This window comes from Camellia sinensis, chromosome 10, assembly GCF_055761805.1.
Source record: "Camellia sinensis isolate YWXY chromosome 10, ASM5576180v1, whole genome shotgun sequence".
Lineage (NCBI taxonomy): Eukaryota > Viridiplantae > Streptophyta > Magnoliopsida > Ericales > Theaceae > Camellia > Camellia sinensis.
In genome coordinates this window covers 168,139,734-168,157,691 of record NC_138970.1, presented here as the reverse complement: position 1 = coordinate 168,157,691, position 17,958 = coordinate 168,139,734, and the positions used below count along the sequence as shown (strand labels likewise).

Here is a 17,958-nt window from a genome sequence, read left to right as displayed (position 1 = left end):
GTGATAGGTGGTGAGTGGTGGTGGATGGTAGGGGGTGGTGGCAGAAGATAGCGGTGGAAAATGGTGGCGAGTGATGGCTAGTGTTGGGTGGTAAAAAAAAAAAACTCAAAACTCAAATGAAAACACATTTTTTGTGTTTTTATTTTTTGACCAAATTTATAAACTGAAACCACTGATTTATAAATCAAAAATTTTACCAAACAAGTTTTTATTTGAGTTTTTTAAATTTTTGTAAATATAAACAGAAAACTTAAAATATTAAGGGTGTGTTTGGTAACGTTTACGTTTTCAGTTTATATTTACAAAAATTTTATAAACTAGTTTTTGTTTATTTTTTGTTTATTTTTAGAAAAACATAAACTGCAAACGCGTTTGGTAATTGACAAAATGTTTAAAAAATTTTAAAAATATAAAAAGAGTGAGAAATAGCAAGTGGTGGCAAGTGGCGGCGGAAGACGGTGGTGGAAAGTGATGACGGTGGGTGGCGGGTAGTTGGTGGTGCCGGGTGGTGGTGGTGGTGGTGGGTGGATGGGTAGGTGGGTGACGGTGGGTGGTAGCGAGTGGGTGGTGGTGGCGGGTGGCAGGTGGGTGGCGAATGGCGGGTGGTGGTAACGGGTGGTAGTGGTGGGTGGGTGGGTGGGTGGGTGGGTGGGTGACGGTGGTGGGTGGTAGCGAGTAGGTGGTTGTGGCAAGTGGTGGGTGGTGGCGGCAGGTGGGTGGCGGATGGTGGTGGGTGGTGGCGGATGGGTGGTGGGTGGTGATGGTAGGTGGGTGGGTGACGGTAGCGAGTGATGGGTGGTAGCAAGTGGGTGGTGGTGGTGGCGGTGGCTGCAGGTGGTGGGTGGTGGCGAGTGGTGGTGGTGGTGGGTGGGTGGGTGGATGACGGTGGCGGTTGGTAGGTGGTAGCGAGTGGGTGGTAGTGGTAGTAGTGCTGGGTGGTAGCAGGTGGATGGCAGGTGGGTGGTGAGTGGTGGTGGCAGGTAGGTGGCGAGTGGTGGTGGCGGGCGGTGGATGGTGGTGGCGGGCGGTGGATGGTAGTGGCGGGTGGTGGGTGGTAGCGGGTGGATGACAGATGGGTGGTGGGTGGTGGTGGTGGTGGTGGCAAGGGGTGAATGGTGGTGGCGAGTGGGTTGATGGTGGTGGCGAGTGGGTGGCAGGTGGGTGGTGGGTAGTGGTGGCAGATGGGTGGTGAGTGGTGGTGGTAGGTGAGTGGTGGTGGTAGGTGGTGGTGGGGAGTGGGTGGTGGTGGCGGAAGACGGTAGTGGCAAATTGTGGCGGGTGGTGGCTAGTGTTGGGTGGTAAAAAAAAAGACTGAAAACTCAAAATGGAAATACATTTTTTGTATTTTCATTTTTTGGCCAAATTTATAAACTGAGACCGCTGATTTATAAATCAAAAATTTTACCAACCAAGTTTTTATTTAAGTTTTTTAAATTTTTATAAATATAAACAGAAAACGTAAGTGTTACCAAACGATACCTAAGTGTTACCAAACGGCAAATACTATGTGGTGTTTTAAGAAATCGGTAAAAAATTAACTTTTAACTTTTTAACTAAAAAAATTAACTTTTTAGATAATAACTTTGATAAAAAAAAATTAAAAATTAATTTTTTATTAACTTGTCAAAACAAGCCTATTTGAAAAGGCCAGAGGGTATAACTGTCAGATGACACGAATTTGATGGAGGCACGAGTCGTTACTTCTTGGTCAACCAAAGTAATAAGTGCGTTGTACAAAATAGACATAATCCACCAATATGAACTCTACTTTGGCATCCATTTTGGAGAAGTCAATGTGGAAAAAATGGTTCATTCATGTGGGTAGGCTGGGTAGGTTTTAGAAATAAAAATCTCGTGCGATCACCGTATATTTTGACTAGAAGATAATTATTACACACAAAAAAGATAAAATAAAATAAATTTTCAATAAATTTTAATAGTTAAATTTGATTTTTATCAAATTTTATTAAAAATAAGTCATCGTACAATCATCGCTAAAGATAATATTTTGTGATGATTTTTTTATATATGTCGTTAAAAATTGATAATTAGTGACTTTTTTTGTCACAGTTATAATAAATTGTCGCTAAAACTTATAATTAGTGACATTTTTTTGTGACGAATTTTTTAAACTATCGCTGAAAGTTGAAAGTTAGTGATCTTGTTTTGTAACGATTTTTTTAAACTGTCACTAAAACTTATAATTAGTGATTTTTTTTAGATAAAATTTTTAAATTGTCACTAAAAATTAACAATTAGTAATATTTTTAATAGTATATGATAAAAAATATCATTAATTATTATAAGAACTATTAAATAATAAATCCAATTAATAAGATATACACGTAAGTGTGCCTTAAAAAAAGGACAACAAAATGAATGTAAAGAATTTCTGTTTCACATCACTAGTGAAATGAAAATTTTAGATTTATCTACTCTCCTTTTCATTTTGCTTTTATGTTGACTAATTATATTTGGAGAGTCGTTTAACAATAATGAAATATTTATAAATAAATAAAAATATTTTGCAGAAAAATGTCTTTTTTCTTTCTTTCTCTGGCATCCTTTTCCTTTCGCATTGAAGAATGTAAATTAAAAAGAACATTTTAAAATGACTTGTTAAAATAAAAAGTTTTTTTGGAATACATGTTTAAAAACATGGTTATTTAAAATAAATAAATATTATATATATATATATATATATTTGATGTACTTTTACTTTATAAAATACCTGATAATGTTGTTGATGAGGCTCTAAAAGGTGGCTAATACAAAGTAACCGTTAGTTAATTAGTTAACTCATCAATTGAGAATGAGTTGTCTTCGGAATTTATTTACCACATAGTGGACTTGATAGTTTTGTTAGGGTCTGTGATTGTCATGGCCTTACTTCAATAATTTGATTGATTATTTCATTGATCCATGTGTCTAGATTAATTAAAAAAATTAATCTGATATTCATGATCTTATAATTTCATCATGTTTATTTTTAAAAAATAAACAGTCAAATTTTAAAATTATATTGGTTGTTCATTTTTTAAAGAAAATATAACTAAATCATTTGATTATAGATCGGTTAAATCACACTCAACCGAACTGTTTCAATTGGTGCGACTTAGTGAGAGAAACAGTCTATGTCAGTACTCAAAATAATAAAATCGATATTACTAATTAAGTGAAAATTTTTACTTAAATACCAACCGTACTGAACCGATTATATCCCTAATTACATCAATGATGGCCATGTGAAAGATGGGACAAACCGGAGGCAAAATCAATCCAGGTCGAGAGGTCATTCGCAATCAATGTCTGAGTTACAAAAAGAATGGCAACTATTGTAACCAAAAGGTCATCTGAGAAAGTGGAGAAAGTACAGAAATGTGGGTTGGCAGTTCAAAAGATGTCCAGATTTCTAACAATGCAAGTGCTGATTATTCACAAGAAAGTTATGAGAAAACAGACCGAGTTAATGGACGAGGTTAAGCATACTCCCATCTATCGCTCTGAATTTGGTTAGTGGTAGAGATTTCTCCAAATGTGCACTAAAGGCGAGAGAGGAGTCATAACAATTTATAAAGTGAGATTTGCAATACACCCAATTAAGGGTGAGCAGCGAATATATTGATCCACCTAAATCGATTAAACCGAATTGATTTGTCTTATTTTGAACAAATGCGTGATAACGAGTAGACGATTGTGGATTGAATTTTTTCAATCCGCCTAGTTTTGGACAGATGACGGATTTGAGGTTCCTTTGACCGCACCGAACCACGAGCACCCCTAGTAATTTGTAAGATTTTGTGTTTTCAATTTGTTTAGACATTCTATTTGTATTTTCAATTGAAAATGAATTTAAATATTCTGTTGAAAAAGAGTTTTCAACTTAAATATATTTTTTGAATTGAAAAAAATAAATGTATTATTTATTTATATTTTTTTATTTTTAAATCTAACTCTAAAAATAATAAATAAAAAAGATGATATATGATAGTTGCTTTTTATTTTCAAAAACAGATATAAATGTAACGATACAGAGACATACAATCTCTACTAATGCTATGTTCATGGTTTTGGTGGTTTGAATTATTTTTATATTTTAAGAACCACAAATTGTAATTCTTTATGTGAATGAGACATACTGTGATTGTAATATGTAGATAAGACATTTAGTGACTGTACTATTTTAAAGTTTTAAACTTTCTTTCTTTAGATAAATATAGATGAGACATGCTGTAATTGTAATATATGAATAAGACATTTAATGATTGTAATATTTTAAAGTTTCAAACTTTCTTTCTTTTCTTTAGATAAAACATGTAGTGATTGTAATACTTTTTTAAGTCATTGATTGTAAAACTTTTTTTTTTAACAAGTGCATAAGTTAAATTATGTTAAAAATTTATAAAATTTTAAATCGCCAAATCGATTCGCATCCATCTATCAATCCGCTCAATCTACATCCACCAGATTGACAGACGAATGCGAATTGATTTTCTCTAATCCGCCAATTTAACATACGAATGACAAATTGAAAGTTCCGTAATCGCAACCGATCCGCACCCACCCCTAACCCCAACAAAAGGGCACCCAAAGAAGGGGTGGAGTGCGGTGCGGTGCACATGGGGAAAACGTGATTTGTTAGGTTAAGCAGTTGTGTCTTCTAATAGATTAGGACGTGTAATGGGGCAATAACATTGGGTTCCTTTCCTTGCGTAAAGGAAGAATAGGTAAATGAATTTCTTGTGCTACAAACACAGGTCGGACTTCTTGCACTATAAATACAGATCAGACGAGGTGGAACATGTTATAGACTGGTTTCAAAATTTGTCATACAAAGAAGATGGACAACTATCTCTCCTTCGAATTTCCCATTGGTTCGTTAGTTAACATGTTGCCAGCAGGTACAGCAAAACTACACAGGTTCAAACTCTTCTAGCCATTATTGGAAATGTATGTAAAGACAGATTATGTATTTATTAAGCAACACAGAGAGAGCTAGAGAAAGGATAACACAAAGCATGTACTGGGGTCAAGCAAGGGCAGTAATCAGTCAAAAGAAAATAGTACAGCATTATTAATTTCATTATAACAAAGTATATCCCTAATTATATTCATTGAAACTTTTCAGATTTTCCTAAAAAAGCCTCACTTCCAATGTATTTAGACCAGCTAGGAGTGGGCAACATATAGAATATATGATGGAGTGACTCAGGTCCTCTTGATCTTTGAAAATGTCCCTATTTCTGAAAAGTAGGTGCTTTGAGTTCCACTGCCAAGCTGATTAGCATGTGCCTGTGGATTTGACAGCTCAATCCCCTGCAAAAAAGAAAACATCACTCCGAATCACCAAATGAAAATATTAACCAACTATAATTATATATGGATATATTTATATATTAACATATATACAACAATTGTAAGAACTTATGACACCACACAGATTTAAATCCCACCAACAAAAGGTTAGCTTTGTTACAATAATTATGCTCATAGCTGCCTTCACTACATAATGAAATATCATGCTTCCACATCCCCCAACTTGACATAATAATGTGTATAACACTCCTATTTCCCCCTTCTTTTAACTATGTTGTAAATGGAACTCTTTTTTTCCGCTGAAAAGTATGGATACTCGGAATGCTTTATTATCAAAAAGCATAGATAGAGGAGTCTAGTAATGTAGAAAAAAATATATGGTGAAATCAGCAAACTTAATTCATTGCTTGTATTTGCAAATCGTTAGGTGACATGTTGCCCCAGGAACTGATAAGCTTTAGAAATCAATATGGTAAAAGAACAGTCCTAGTTATAAAAAACTTGAGTTTTGAAAAAAGTACGCAAGTTTCATTTCAAATTGATTTAGTTTTGAAGTCTGAAAAAAGGGAGGGAAAAGTAAAGAAAAAAGAACTCCAATCACCTAATTCATAATCTATCTCAAGTAAAAAACATTACAACGTTCTATATTTTCAGGGTAACAGAGTAATCGTATGGACATCAAATGTTTGCTAATATCTTGTCTGGCCAAATAATATAGAATCATGCATCATGCTTTAAAATTTACTATACACTAATCAGCAATTTTTCTTCCAGACCATGGTTAACAATGTCAGTATCACTAGAACAAAACTTGAATGAAATTCAACAACAGAGATTGTTCAGAAAGGTAAGAAGTGGAATAAACCTGCACAGGTGTAAAGGCCAAACTTGAAGTAAGTCCTGAGGTAACACCACTGCTTCCAGAATACTTCTCCTTGAACCTGAAAACAGTACAAACTCCATGAGATCTTATAGGAAGGGAAGACATTGAGTATAAAAATGACTCAATAAATAAGATTCACATTTATCCAACTTAAATAGGATGAAAAAAATGCTTATAAACTTTAGGCTACAAGAATTTACAATTTGGCTTGAACAGTAAGGAATAAAGAGGTGCAAAAGAAAACCTACTTCTTAGCTACTTTTGCAGCAAGTTTGCTCTGAGCAACTGATACGCGCAACTTGCCACTACCAGCCTGACCAAGCATTCCATATCCTTCTCCAAGTCCATCACCTATTTTCAAGAAGCAGCATGTAAACATTGAGAAAGAGAACATGAAATAACTTCCCATTTGTAGTGGTCTTCAAATACAAAAAAGGCAACAGGAATCCATTTTTTAAGTACAGTACTGATAATGCTGTGAAAACCAATGTTTAGTTTAATCCCTAAAAATGCATGCACAACATTAAGGAGGGCAGGGAGGCTGAAGAAAATTACTTCTTATGTTTTATAAGTTATTTCTTTTTTTTAAATTAACTTCTTTTTGGTACAATGGAATTTGGAAGACAACTCGCAAAGTGAGGTCTAGCCATAGTTCTAAATATCGGCCGCTACGGTACGCACCGACCGATTCGTACCGATTTTACTGGCCGATTCGTACTGGAAAATCGAAGCACCGATTCCGATATAGACCGATATAGCGGTGAGCAGTGTTTTTAAAAGCTCAAGGCGCACTAAGGCGTTGAAGGTCTCTCGGGGCCTAGGCGCAAGGTGAGGCACGGGCTTTATTGAAGTAAAGCGCACAGTCTTAGTAAAAAATAGAAAAATTAACATAGACTAATCATTCATAGTAGTAAGACAATTTTTTTAAAAATAAAAAGTAATCAAGATTCAAGACAAAATATAGAATAATTCTCAAAGTCATGAAAATGCATATTACATAACATTTCAATTTTCAAAGATAAAATAATCCACATTCAATAAAATAAAAATAAAAATAAAAACATAAACACTAAACATCCAATAAATGAAAAATAATTTCAGTGTAATGTAAGTGTGATTAATTATGTAATGAAATGGAAAATAATGTGTAATGGAAAATTACACATTAGCATAGTGTATTAATTAATGGAAAATTAATTAATACAATGTAATGGAAAATAATGTAAGGGAAAATTACACTCCGTGTAATGTAATGTAATGGAAAATAATGTAATGTAATGTGTCAATTTAAAAAATAATTAATGTAATGTAATGTGTCAATTTAGAAAATAATGTAATGTAAAAAAAAACAGAGACCAATAGCAGTGTGTTAATTAATTATTTGTAAAAAAAAAATTATTTTGTATTTCTTTAACAGAGACCAATAATAGAGACCAACTTATTTTTTATTTCTTTCACAAAAAATTTTTTTTGTAAAAAAACAGAGACCAATAACAGAGATCAATTTAGTGTATTTTTTTAGTTAATCAATTAATAAGATAAGTCTTATTTTGTATTTCTATTTTTTTATTTTTTTATTTTTTTTTTGTTTTTAACAGAGACTCAAAGGCATAAATAATTGAGAAAAAAAAAAAACAAAGCAGAGGAGACGATCAGATCAGACGAAGAAGGAGAGAAGAAGAAGAAGAAGAAAAAATAAAATAAAATGACCATCAGATCAGACGATCGAAGTCAAAGGAGGGAGAGAGAGAGAGACGATCGAAGTCGAAGAAGGCAGTCGAAGAAGGCAGAAGGGGAGAGAGAGAGAGTCGAAGTCGAAGAAGATGAAGAAACAGACGACACAAATTAGGGATTCAAACACACCTGGAAGCCGTAACGCACCTGGAAGTTGAAGTTGAAGTCGAAGTCGTAGCCCAGTCCAAGTCCAAGTCGAATCGCAGTCGAGAGATAAAGAGACGACACAGATTAGGGCTTTCGTTTCAGTCGTATTGGGTTTGTAGTGTATATAAGTTGTAATCCTCTGTGGTTAGAGCCATTCTGAACACACACTACAGCCATTAGATCAAAGATTAGGGCGTAAACATCAGTTGCGCCTCTCTCGCATGCTTCAAGTCGCGTCTAAGGCGTGCGACTTCTTCAACGCGCCTCGCCTGGGACCAGTTCAGGCGCACAAGCTGCGCCTCGCTGCACCTTGCGCCTAGGCGCACTTTTAACAACACTGGTGGTGAGAATGAAATTCGCAACCATAACGTCCGAGACCCGGTACGTGGCGGCCTGAATCCGATAAATACGACGATACAGTCCGATACACGTTGGTTGTCGCTGATGCAAATGAAAATTTGTGCAGAAAACCTGCAAGATCTAAGCTTCTTTGGACTATGGAGTTCACTTCGATCTTCAAGGTTCTTCAAAGAAGATTTGTCCCTAAGTTGCAAGTTATAATTTGTGCTTATGCTTATGCTCTGTTTTGCTTATGCTTATGCTCTGTTTTTGGTCAACCTGAAGCTACTATGCTCTGTTTAGTTGCTGTGCTAATATTTACGGTTTTTTTTTTTTTTTTTTCTGTTTATTTGTTTATACACCTACACTACACCACTGTTTATATTAATATATATATATATATATATATATATTTCTATTTGGATTAGTGGAAAGGTTTTTTTATCTTTTATCTTTTTTTATTTTTGTACTATGTTTTTTTTTTTATTTGTGTATTGGTTTGGTGTAAATGCTTAAAATTTAAATTTTTTATTTATTTTTTATTTTCTAATCAGCTTTTTATTTTTATTTTAAATGTATTATTGTTACTAACTACATTAGAATTATAATATTTGTCAATTGAAAACTGTTATTGTAAATAATTGAAAGTTGTAATTGAGACTAAAATAAATACATATCATTTAATTGAAAATGAGTCAAAAGTGTACCTACATATCAAAATTTTGATTAAAATGTGACAAATTAAGGCTAAAAGAGTAAAAAAAAAAATGCATAAAATTGAGTTTTAGAGGGATTGTTAATGATTTTTAAAATTTCACGGCCGCGACACCCGATTCCCGATACTACCGATACCGATACTCCGCGATCGATACCGTTACGTTACCCGATACCGCGATTTAGAACTATGGGTCTAGCAGGGCTAGCCCCATTGGTTCCAAAGAAACTTACTTCGGATAGGTCAAATCAATCAGCATCTTCTAATATAAGATCGTACCGAGGTAAAGACAAATGCATCTCAAGCAAATAAATAGGCACTGTTACCCTTATTACTAGATAATCTGAAATTAGTGATACATACCCAAAGAACTCTCTTCAGGAACTCCAAACTGCATCCTATTCGCTAGTTTCCTCATGTCTGTTATAGCATATCTGAGGCGCAAAAGTTTATATGACACAGTAAAGAACTTAAGATAGCCATACTATACCTAAAGAAACAAAATCAAGAAAGAGAGAGATTTTGGGAAAAGATGGGAGCTACACTACCTTTCCTTCATCTTCCTCAGCCGACGACCACCTCTCTTCTTTTTGGGCTCAGAATCAGGAACTGGAAGAGGTTTAGGTTGCTTTGCAGGGGGTGGCTCTTGCCACTTCTCAATTTTCTTACGAACCTCTTCCCGAAAGGTTCTGCCTGTCTTCCCAGTTGGATCTCCTCTAATAGAATCTACACGTGCTACAAGTGTTGATTTTGCAGCCAGTAGCCGGCAGGCACGCATCCTTAGAGAAGGGGGTGTACTCTGAAAAACTTCTGTTTGCTCAAGATAACCTACACGAAACTGGGATGTTGCAGTAGAAAACCCTGCCAAGTTCTTTTTCTTAGCACCAAGAAGCTGAACATTACAAGCAGGCATTTTAGCTAAAGCTGAAAGGCCACCAGCAGTCCCCATAAGTTTTGCTGCAACTGCACTACCAACAATTGCAGAAAGATTTGGCGCAATATATCCCATTCTACTCTCCACAAAATCAAGGACCTTCTTTTTTGCTGAATCAAGAGCAAGAGCACGATCGCACGCATCAATTGTCTTTTGGAGGACTTCCTCTGGAAGTGGTTTACCACTAGTGGTTGATGCTGTAACAGAGACAACCATAATAATAGCTGAAGGTAGAAGCCCTTCTAAATCAACAAGGGTTAAGTCTGTTTCATTCCCAATCTTTTTAACCACGCGAGCATAATCAATTGGATGATGAACAAGTGATTCCAGCTCAGGAAATTTCAAGCGATACTTGTCTCGGATAAAATTGTGGATAATAACAATTTCATTCTCAATGTCAACTGACAATGCATTACAATCTACTATAAGTTGATATTCAGGATCGTCTTCCAGAACTATGCCATGATTTGACATATCAGACCCCTTCTCGAGAGCATCTTCAACTTTCTGCAACAGAGAGACCATGTCACCCATTTTCCAATATCAAATCAAATATCCAAAATGGCACAACTCAGCAGAGCTTGTAAAGTGCAGTGTTACAAGTGAACAACAATGACAAGAACAATAACTTTAAGTAGGAGAAGAAAAGGGCAAACCAAACGCATGGAGTTAAATGTAAATTTAAATGTGTATACGTATGATTGTGCAAGCGTAGTGCCCACCCTTCGCAAATAAATACAAGTTCCTCAATAAATCAAATTACAAAAAAAAAAAAAAAAAAAAAAGGGGGGGGGGGGGAGATATAAGAAACTAAAGCTCATATGAAAAAGGAGCAGCAGGAAACCAAGAAAACATGTGTTATTCAACATGTGAAAAAAACACATAAATCAACCTGAATGATATCAATGTAACGCTGTGTTGTCTGCAATTTAGAGACACTATCCAAATCATCATAATTAAGAGTTTCTATGTCTGCCATGTCCCCATCAACATCTTCTTCCATATTTTCCGCATCAACGTTATCATCCTAAAAGGAAATAATATTAGTAACAGCCAAATGCAAGCATAATATGCCCAAGGAGAAGAATGGTGAAGTGACAACCTGACCAAAATACAAGTTAAATAATGAAAAGATACTCACAAGAAGCTCAGCTTCATTGTCAGACAATTCATCAAGGTCAGCCAGGAAAGAATCAGCAAGAGTTGCCTGAACCAAACATGACATATTTTGTTAGGATGAAACAGAGTCTGCCAATAAACCTACTTGACAAGCATAATGTACAAGCATCTCTAAACAATAAAAAGAAGGAAGCTTATTAAAAAACGAAAAAAATTAAAATCAAAAGGGTTCTCATTTAGTGTCTCATGATCTCACGGACATACAAGCATAGAAATGTAAAAAGGAAAATCCTCATCATTGAATTCATTTCAATTCAACAAATTGCATAGTTACAGACAGCAGAGATAAGGTCCTCATGGCAAACAAATGTGATAGTGCAGGGTTATAAAAGAACAAGTAAAAGCAAAATTGGGTACATTCTTTTACATCATTATGACCTTGCAATAGTTGTACACAAAACCACCACAGAAATTCTGAAAACTTGATCAAATAGTTCATACCATCAATTAAACCCATTCAGAAAGAAGCAAATATGTTTGAAGCAAGCGCCAAACACCTCTATGAAATGGAGTTTCTGTTGCTCAAGAAGCTACTACATTCATTAGTTCTCCATATTTTTAGGGCATCAAACAATTGCTGAAACACCAAGGAGAAATTCTTTCTTCACCTTGGTCTTAAAGTAAAAACAAAACACATAGTTTACTCGCACTAAAACACCCATGGAATGAAATAACATTCAAGAAAGTGTCCTGGTCCCTGGAAAACTAAACAGTAATACAAACATATGCTTCTCTTTCCTTGCTGGATGGTGGATGCTTCCATTGAGTGTCTCGAATCAGGTTTGTTGACCACAGTCCATGTCAAAACAATGTAGTGTTGTGAGTGGACACTTCACACATATTTAAATGTTCATCATAGACGGAAAGGCTCCGAGTTCAAACAATTTATGTTGCATTGACAATAAGCAGGTAAATAAACGACAATTCCAAGACAAACAGAATACCAGCTATCTTCCTTGTTTGGTAATTCACAAGCTCTTCCATTGGTTAGACATGACACATAGGTAGTGTTTGGTTTACTAGAATGAAGGAGGCATAGGTGAATGCTGATTCCATTTAAAATGCATTTTCCATCATTTTTCAAGAGTGAACCAACCAAATGTGAGAATTAACATCATGATGGAATGATCGTTATTCCGTTCTATTTTCATTCTAGTGAACCAAACACTACCTTAACATCTCAAACACATGAACAAAGATGGTATTTTGATGGCTTTTTGTAACCTATCACTAATATTTATCATTCAATACACACCTTCGAACTAACCTACACATACTGATGCTGGTGAAGTAATAAGGAGCAAGTTTCATCACTTAAATGAAAAACACACAAGTGAAGCAGGTAATTATGATACTATGAAAGCAACAGATCAAAATTGCGAAAACTAACCATTTTTAAAACTTCTAGGAATGGTGCTCTGATATGAGAATCGAGCTTCCAAAAGGCTATTCTGACCACACCAAACAAATAATTAATTAATTAATTAAAATAAATCAAACATAGCTCTAAACAATAAATTAAGAATGAATTTCTAGTTAACTAAAGCTTCAAACCAGAAAAATTTAAAAAAAAAAATTGAAAAAATAGTAGGAAGAGCATCTCCAATCCTTCATAAAGAGCTAAAAATGAGATCCAATCATTTCATCAAACTTGAATCAAAGCAAAAGAATAGGACCAAATCCTTGGCCAAATTTCCAATAGTCATACACTTCTACTCAAATTTGATGAAATTATAAAAAGAGTACAGATTTCAGTGTTAAATAACAGATCAAGCTTTTTACCATATTTTCACTCAAATTTGATGAGGGGGAAAAAAAAGGATTGGAGATGCTAAACAGATTTCACAGCGCTCTGTTTGGATTATGAGAAAACGCATTCAAAGAGGAAACAAGAACAGGGAAATAAGATACAGCAACAAATACGAAACCCTAGAGAATTGTGTGTGTGTGTGTGAGAGAGAGAGAGAGAGAGCTAAATTACCTGAAACAAAACAAAATCTTCCGAATACAACCTTCCTCTGTAGTTGATATAGGTATAAACCTATGAGAGAGAAACTGTGATCAACGCTAATCAAAGCTTTCTCAACTCAGAACGGTCGAACTGGGAAGGAGAGAGGGAGAGAGAACCGACTCAAAGCAACGCAGGCTCGCTCGGTTAGGATGAGAGGTGCCAGGCCCGTTCAGGCCCGACCTTCACAAGCTCGGCCCATATTTTATGAATTGAACTTGGGCCAACCCGCCTTACCCCAATTGGTAAAAAATCCGTTCGACAGAAACACAATCAAGCCCATGAAACGGGAATAAAAATTAGTTTTTTAACCTTTTTTTTATTTCATAAAAATATGTGTAAAACAAAAAAGTGACATAATTTAAAAGCCAAAACAGTGATTTTTAAGCCATGTTCTCAAAACAACCCAAATACACCTACATATCAAACACATGTTAGGTCTTATAAAAATCTAGAGTTAATTGCGAGTCAATACTATAGGATTATGTGATGAACTTAAATATTTATACATCATGTTCATTTTTTTTATGTGTCAATAAGTTTTGAAATAAATATCGATCCATAAATCTCCCAAAATCTATTCACATGATCACAAAGTTTTTGAAAATACGCAAAAAGGTTGATCTTTCTATCACTTTTCCGAGACAGAGATCTGATAATGCTATACGGACTATAAAGGATAGGTCGGACTAGACCTGTAAGTGGATCGGATTCGGATCGAATCTGTCAAAATCTGAATCCGATCCGATTAAGACAAACCCGAATCCGATCCGAATCTGTTTAGTCCATATCTGATTATAGATATCCGAATCTGAATATGATGATTTCGGATATCCGACCCGATAATCCGATTCGATCCATTTTATTTATTTATTGAGCTATAATTTTATATAATTTGATTTTTTTTTTTCATTTTGTGTTTTTTTATTCAAATTGAGAATAATCGGATCGGATCGGATTTTTGCATATTCAATCCGTTTAATAAACGGATTAAACGGATTCAGATTATCGAATCGATTTTTTTGTAAACGGATTCGGATTATCGGATTGAATTCGGGTCGGATTCGGATTAAATTCGATCCATTGACGACCCTAGGTCGGACTGATCCAAGTATTCCACAGGTCTGCTGGCTTTCGTTTCCTTGATGCGCGCTTGCAAAAGGTCTGGTGGAGAGATACCAGAACTGGAATAGTTTCTCTCCGTGGACACTCCGATGATTAAGTTAGATTGGAAGTGATAGAGAAAGCTAAGAAGAAGAGAGAGAGGGAAAGAAAGTATTACTTGTTGTCTTTTACTTTCTTCACATGCTTCCTTATATCTTTTACTAATCATTTCCTTGTCCATTCAAACTATTTTATTGGCCAAAAGTCTATGATCTACTTGCCGTCGGCCATGGCAGTTTCACTATACCAGGGAACGAGAGGTCTTGTTGTATTTAATGTCATGACATCCTCATTTAATGCTTGATGCTTAGGCTCAATAACTCTACAAGATCTTTATCTGTAACAACCCTCATACTGTTTACTGATTAAGGACTGATTGATTACCGATAATCACCGATTACTGCTAAACGGAACTGATAACTGACTGACTGAAATTAAAACTGAATTGACTGAGTATATGTTAGTTAATTGCATTCTATCTGTTTGATTGTCTGATTATCTGTTCATGTTTATATGTTTGAACTGCTAATTGAAGGCCTTATCGGCGGCCGAATTCGAAATCGATTAGTGTTCCGTGACCCTCATAATTTATGTGATTTTATAGTATAATTATCTGAAAACTGATTAGGTATGATTAAATTAGATTAAAATAAGCCAATTAAAGAGTTTGCCATATTTACCATTTTGCCACTATCTCATATACACACACTTGAGCCTTATACTTGAATCAAGACAACATTTCCTCAGCCATTTCCCCTCTCATTGCCGACCATAGAGAGAGTTAGGGAGGGAGAGAAGTGTTTTTGTTGATTTAGCTTGTGAATCTTGAAGAATTGAAGTGTATTTGCATATTTGAGCTCCCTCACTCCTAATTCTACAAGACTAAGGTAGGACATCCATCTTCTTGTTGCTGTTCTTGAGTTCATTCTTGCACGATTCATGTTAATTTGTAGAGCTAAGTCATGATTTGGTCCATAAATGATGGATTGAAGATCATTTCTTGCATGCATGTTGGTATTGTTGCATTTTGAGGTTGATTACATGGACATTAGTGCATGCATGCTCATATTGTTGTTATAGACCATGTTTCCAACTAGTTTGAAAAGAAATGAGCTCATTTGAACAAGCTTTGAAGTTTTGATTTGGTCTAAATCCATGCATGTTTGCATGTTCTTCATATTTTTGAAAATGGGTTTGAATGAGGCTTTAATTGACTCACCTTTGGGGCTTGAATTCATAAATTGAGCTTTGAAACTTGTTATACATTGAATTTAATGATGTTTTCCAGAATTTGGGCCCAAGAGGTCGAGTTTGGAGTGGTTGAATGCTTGGTTTGAGCTTGGGAGGCAAATCTGGAAATTCCAGATTTGGCTTCCTCGCTCGAGCGAAGGATTCCCCGCTCGAGCGAGCACCTTTGTCCAGGGCTCCGCTCGAGCGACCATCGAGCGACGATCGCGCGTAAAATTTTTGCATCCAGTACTTTTACTGTTTTGCAGACCGCTCGAGCGAAGGATTCCTCGCTCGAGCGAAGCCTTTGATTTTGGACTTACGCTCGAGCGGAGAAAGTCTCGCTCGAGCGAAGCCCCTATTTTCAGCAAAGTTTGCGAAATATTTTCCAAGTGTATTTTTGCATCCTCATCCCATCCTAGGCATTCTTAGGCCTAGTTTAAGGCATCTTGATGAGGATATCATTGTAGAACACACCAAGGCAAATTAGGGATTAAGTTATGAGATTTCCCGACTGTGTAGCTTAGTGTGTTCAATCTGTGAACTGTGTAGGGTTGGCAACTGGGGAGACACGCTCTAGCATACTGTAGCCCAGAACTTTGTGAGTAACAATTGTGTAAAGATATGTTCAACTGATATCTTTTGAATACTGAACTGAACTGTTTACTGAACTGGTATTATTTACTGAATGAATGTATGTCCTTTATTTCTGAACTGTACTGTGGCATCCTTAGTACTTACTGTTTACTGTTACTGTTACTGCGACAGAATTCTCTGTCGGTTCCCTCGTGGAACCACTACTGTTTACTGACTGATGGCCATCATTACTGTTCGGTCTTTCAAGACCTACTGTTACTGTTATGCTAATGGATGTACCACATATGACTGTTTACTGTACTGAACAACTGAAATACTGATTGAATTGAACTGTTTTCATTACTGTAAGGACATTCATTCTAAACCCCTTTACCCTTTATGTTATTCACTGGGCTTTAGCTCACTGCTCATATATATATGTAGGTGTACAGGCACCAGACCGCAGCTAGAGGCGTCAGGGTTACTCCAGTTTTGTCAAGCCAGCCTTTGTGCCTCACTGCGAGGTTCCGAGTTGCCATGCTATGGCTTGGGGGTGTTTTATCCGTTTTTCCCCCTTCTGTACTGTTTTACTGTTTTGTATAGACCGTGCTATTTTGTACAGACGGAATGTTTTCTGTACTGTTCTGTAGGGTTGGGTCCCTAGTTGAATGATTGTAAATATTGTGTATACTGTTCTGCACTGTTTATGTATAAATGTGTGAAAAGTCCTTTTGCATACAGAATGTCACAGCTCAATGGACACTATTTATTTACTGTATTGGCTTCCGCCAGGCCCTGTACTCTGTTTTACTGTATTTCTGTTAAGCAGGCCTTCGGTAATCTCGGATTACTGGCCGGTTACGGTGCTAAACCCATAGGGCCGGGTTTGGGTCGTGACAGAGTGGTATCAGAGCGATACTTAACCACGAGTTATACCGCACACACGTGTCCAAATGAGCTATAGGGTGTCCTAGAAAGTGATTAGGGCATCTCATGAGCGTGTTAAGTGTGTGATTACGTTATGACTGAATATCTGCTAATGTGTTAAACTGGTGAACAAATGACTGCTTATGTTTAAAACTGTTATAACTGTTATAGTGAAATGGACAATGCAAATGAACCTGAGTCCTCGTCTACCGAGGCAAGAATGGAAAGAATGGAAAGAATGATAGAACTGATAACTGCTAGACTTGAGCAGCAGCAGAACCAACCGCCCCCACCTCCTCCTCCTCCAGTACAGCCGGAACCTAATGTTAATGTGAATGATGGGGATATTATTGCTCTGACCCAGAAGTTCAGCAAAATGAAACCGTCATCCTTTCAGGGAGGCCTTGAACCGTTAAAGGCTGAAGCTTGGGTTCTGGAAACAGAGAAACTATTTGAAGTGTTTCCGTGCTCAGAAGCGAATAAAGTACTGTTAGCTACCTTCACCTTGCAAGAAGAAGCTAGAAGGTGGTGGATGTTGATCCGCGATACAACTACTGTTATGACTTGGGCTCAGTTCAAGGAGTCATTCTTTGAAAAGTACTTCCCGCAGTGTGTCAGGGATAGGAAAGTAACTGAGTTTGAACAACTGAAACAGGGCACCACGTCGGTTGCCGAATATGAAACAAAATTTACTGAACTTGCCCGTTATGCACCGCACATGGTGGATACCGAATATAAGAAGGCCAGAAAATTTGAAGGCGGCCTTAATGTGGCAATACTTGACCGGATAAATGTTTTGAAATTACCGA

The 17,958-nt window shown here is 36.2% G+C and overlaps 1 protein-coding gene across 2 annotated transcripts; it reads right to left on the bottom strand.

Annotated features, from left to right (window-relative positions):
- Positions 1–4,949: 4,949 nt before the first annotated feature.
- Positions 4,950–13,518, bottom strand: EMB1220 (pre-mRNA processing ribonucleoprotein binding region-containing protein). Of its 2 annotated transcripts, none has more exons than XM_028216380.2 (9): positions 13,229–13,518; positions 12,638–12,693; positions 11,210–11,275; positions 10,961–11,095; positions 9,683–10,575; positions 9,498–9,568; positions 6,448–6,550; positions 6,182–6,257; positions 4,950–5,316 (listed from the first exon to the last, which is right to left on the bottom strand). In XM_028216380.2, the coding sequence occupies exons 2-9, from the start codon at positions 12,638–12,640 to the stop codon at positions 5,209–5,211; spliced, it is 1,455 nt and encodes a 484-aa protein (XP_028072181.1). In that variant the 5' UTR covers positions 12,641–12,693; positions 13,229–13,518; the 3' UTR covers positions 4,950–5,208. The 2 variants fall into 2 exon arrangements, with proteins under 2 accessions (XP_028072181.1, XP_028072180.1); XM_028216379.2 differs by having other exon boundaries at positions 12,638–12,698; positions 13,229–13,480.
- Positions 13,519–17,958: the final 4,440 nt, after the last annotated feature.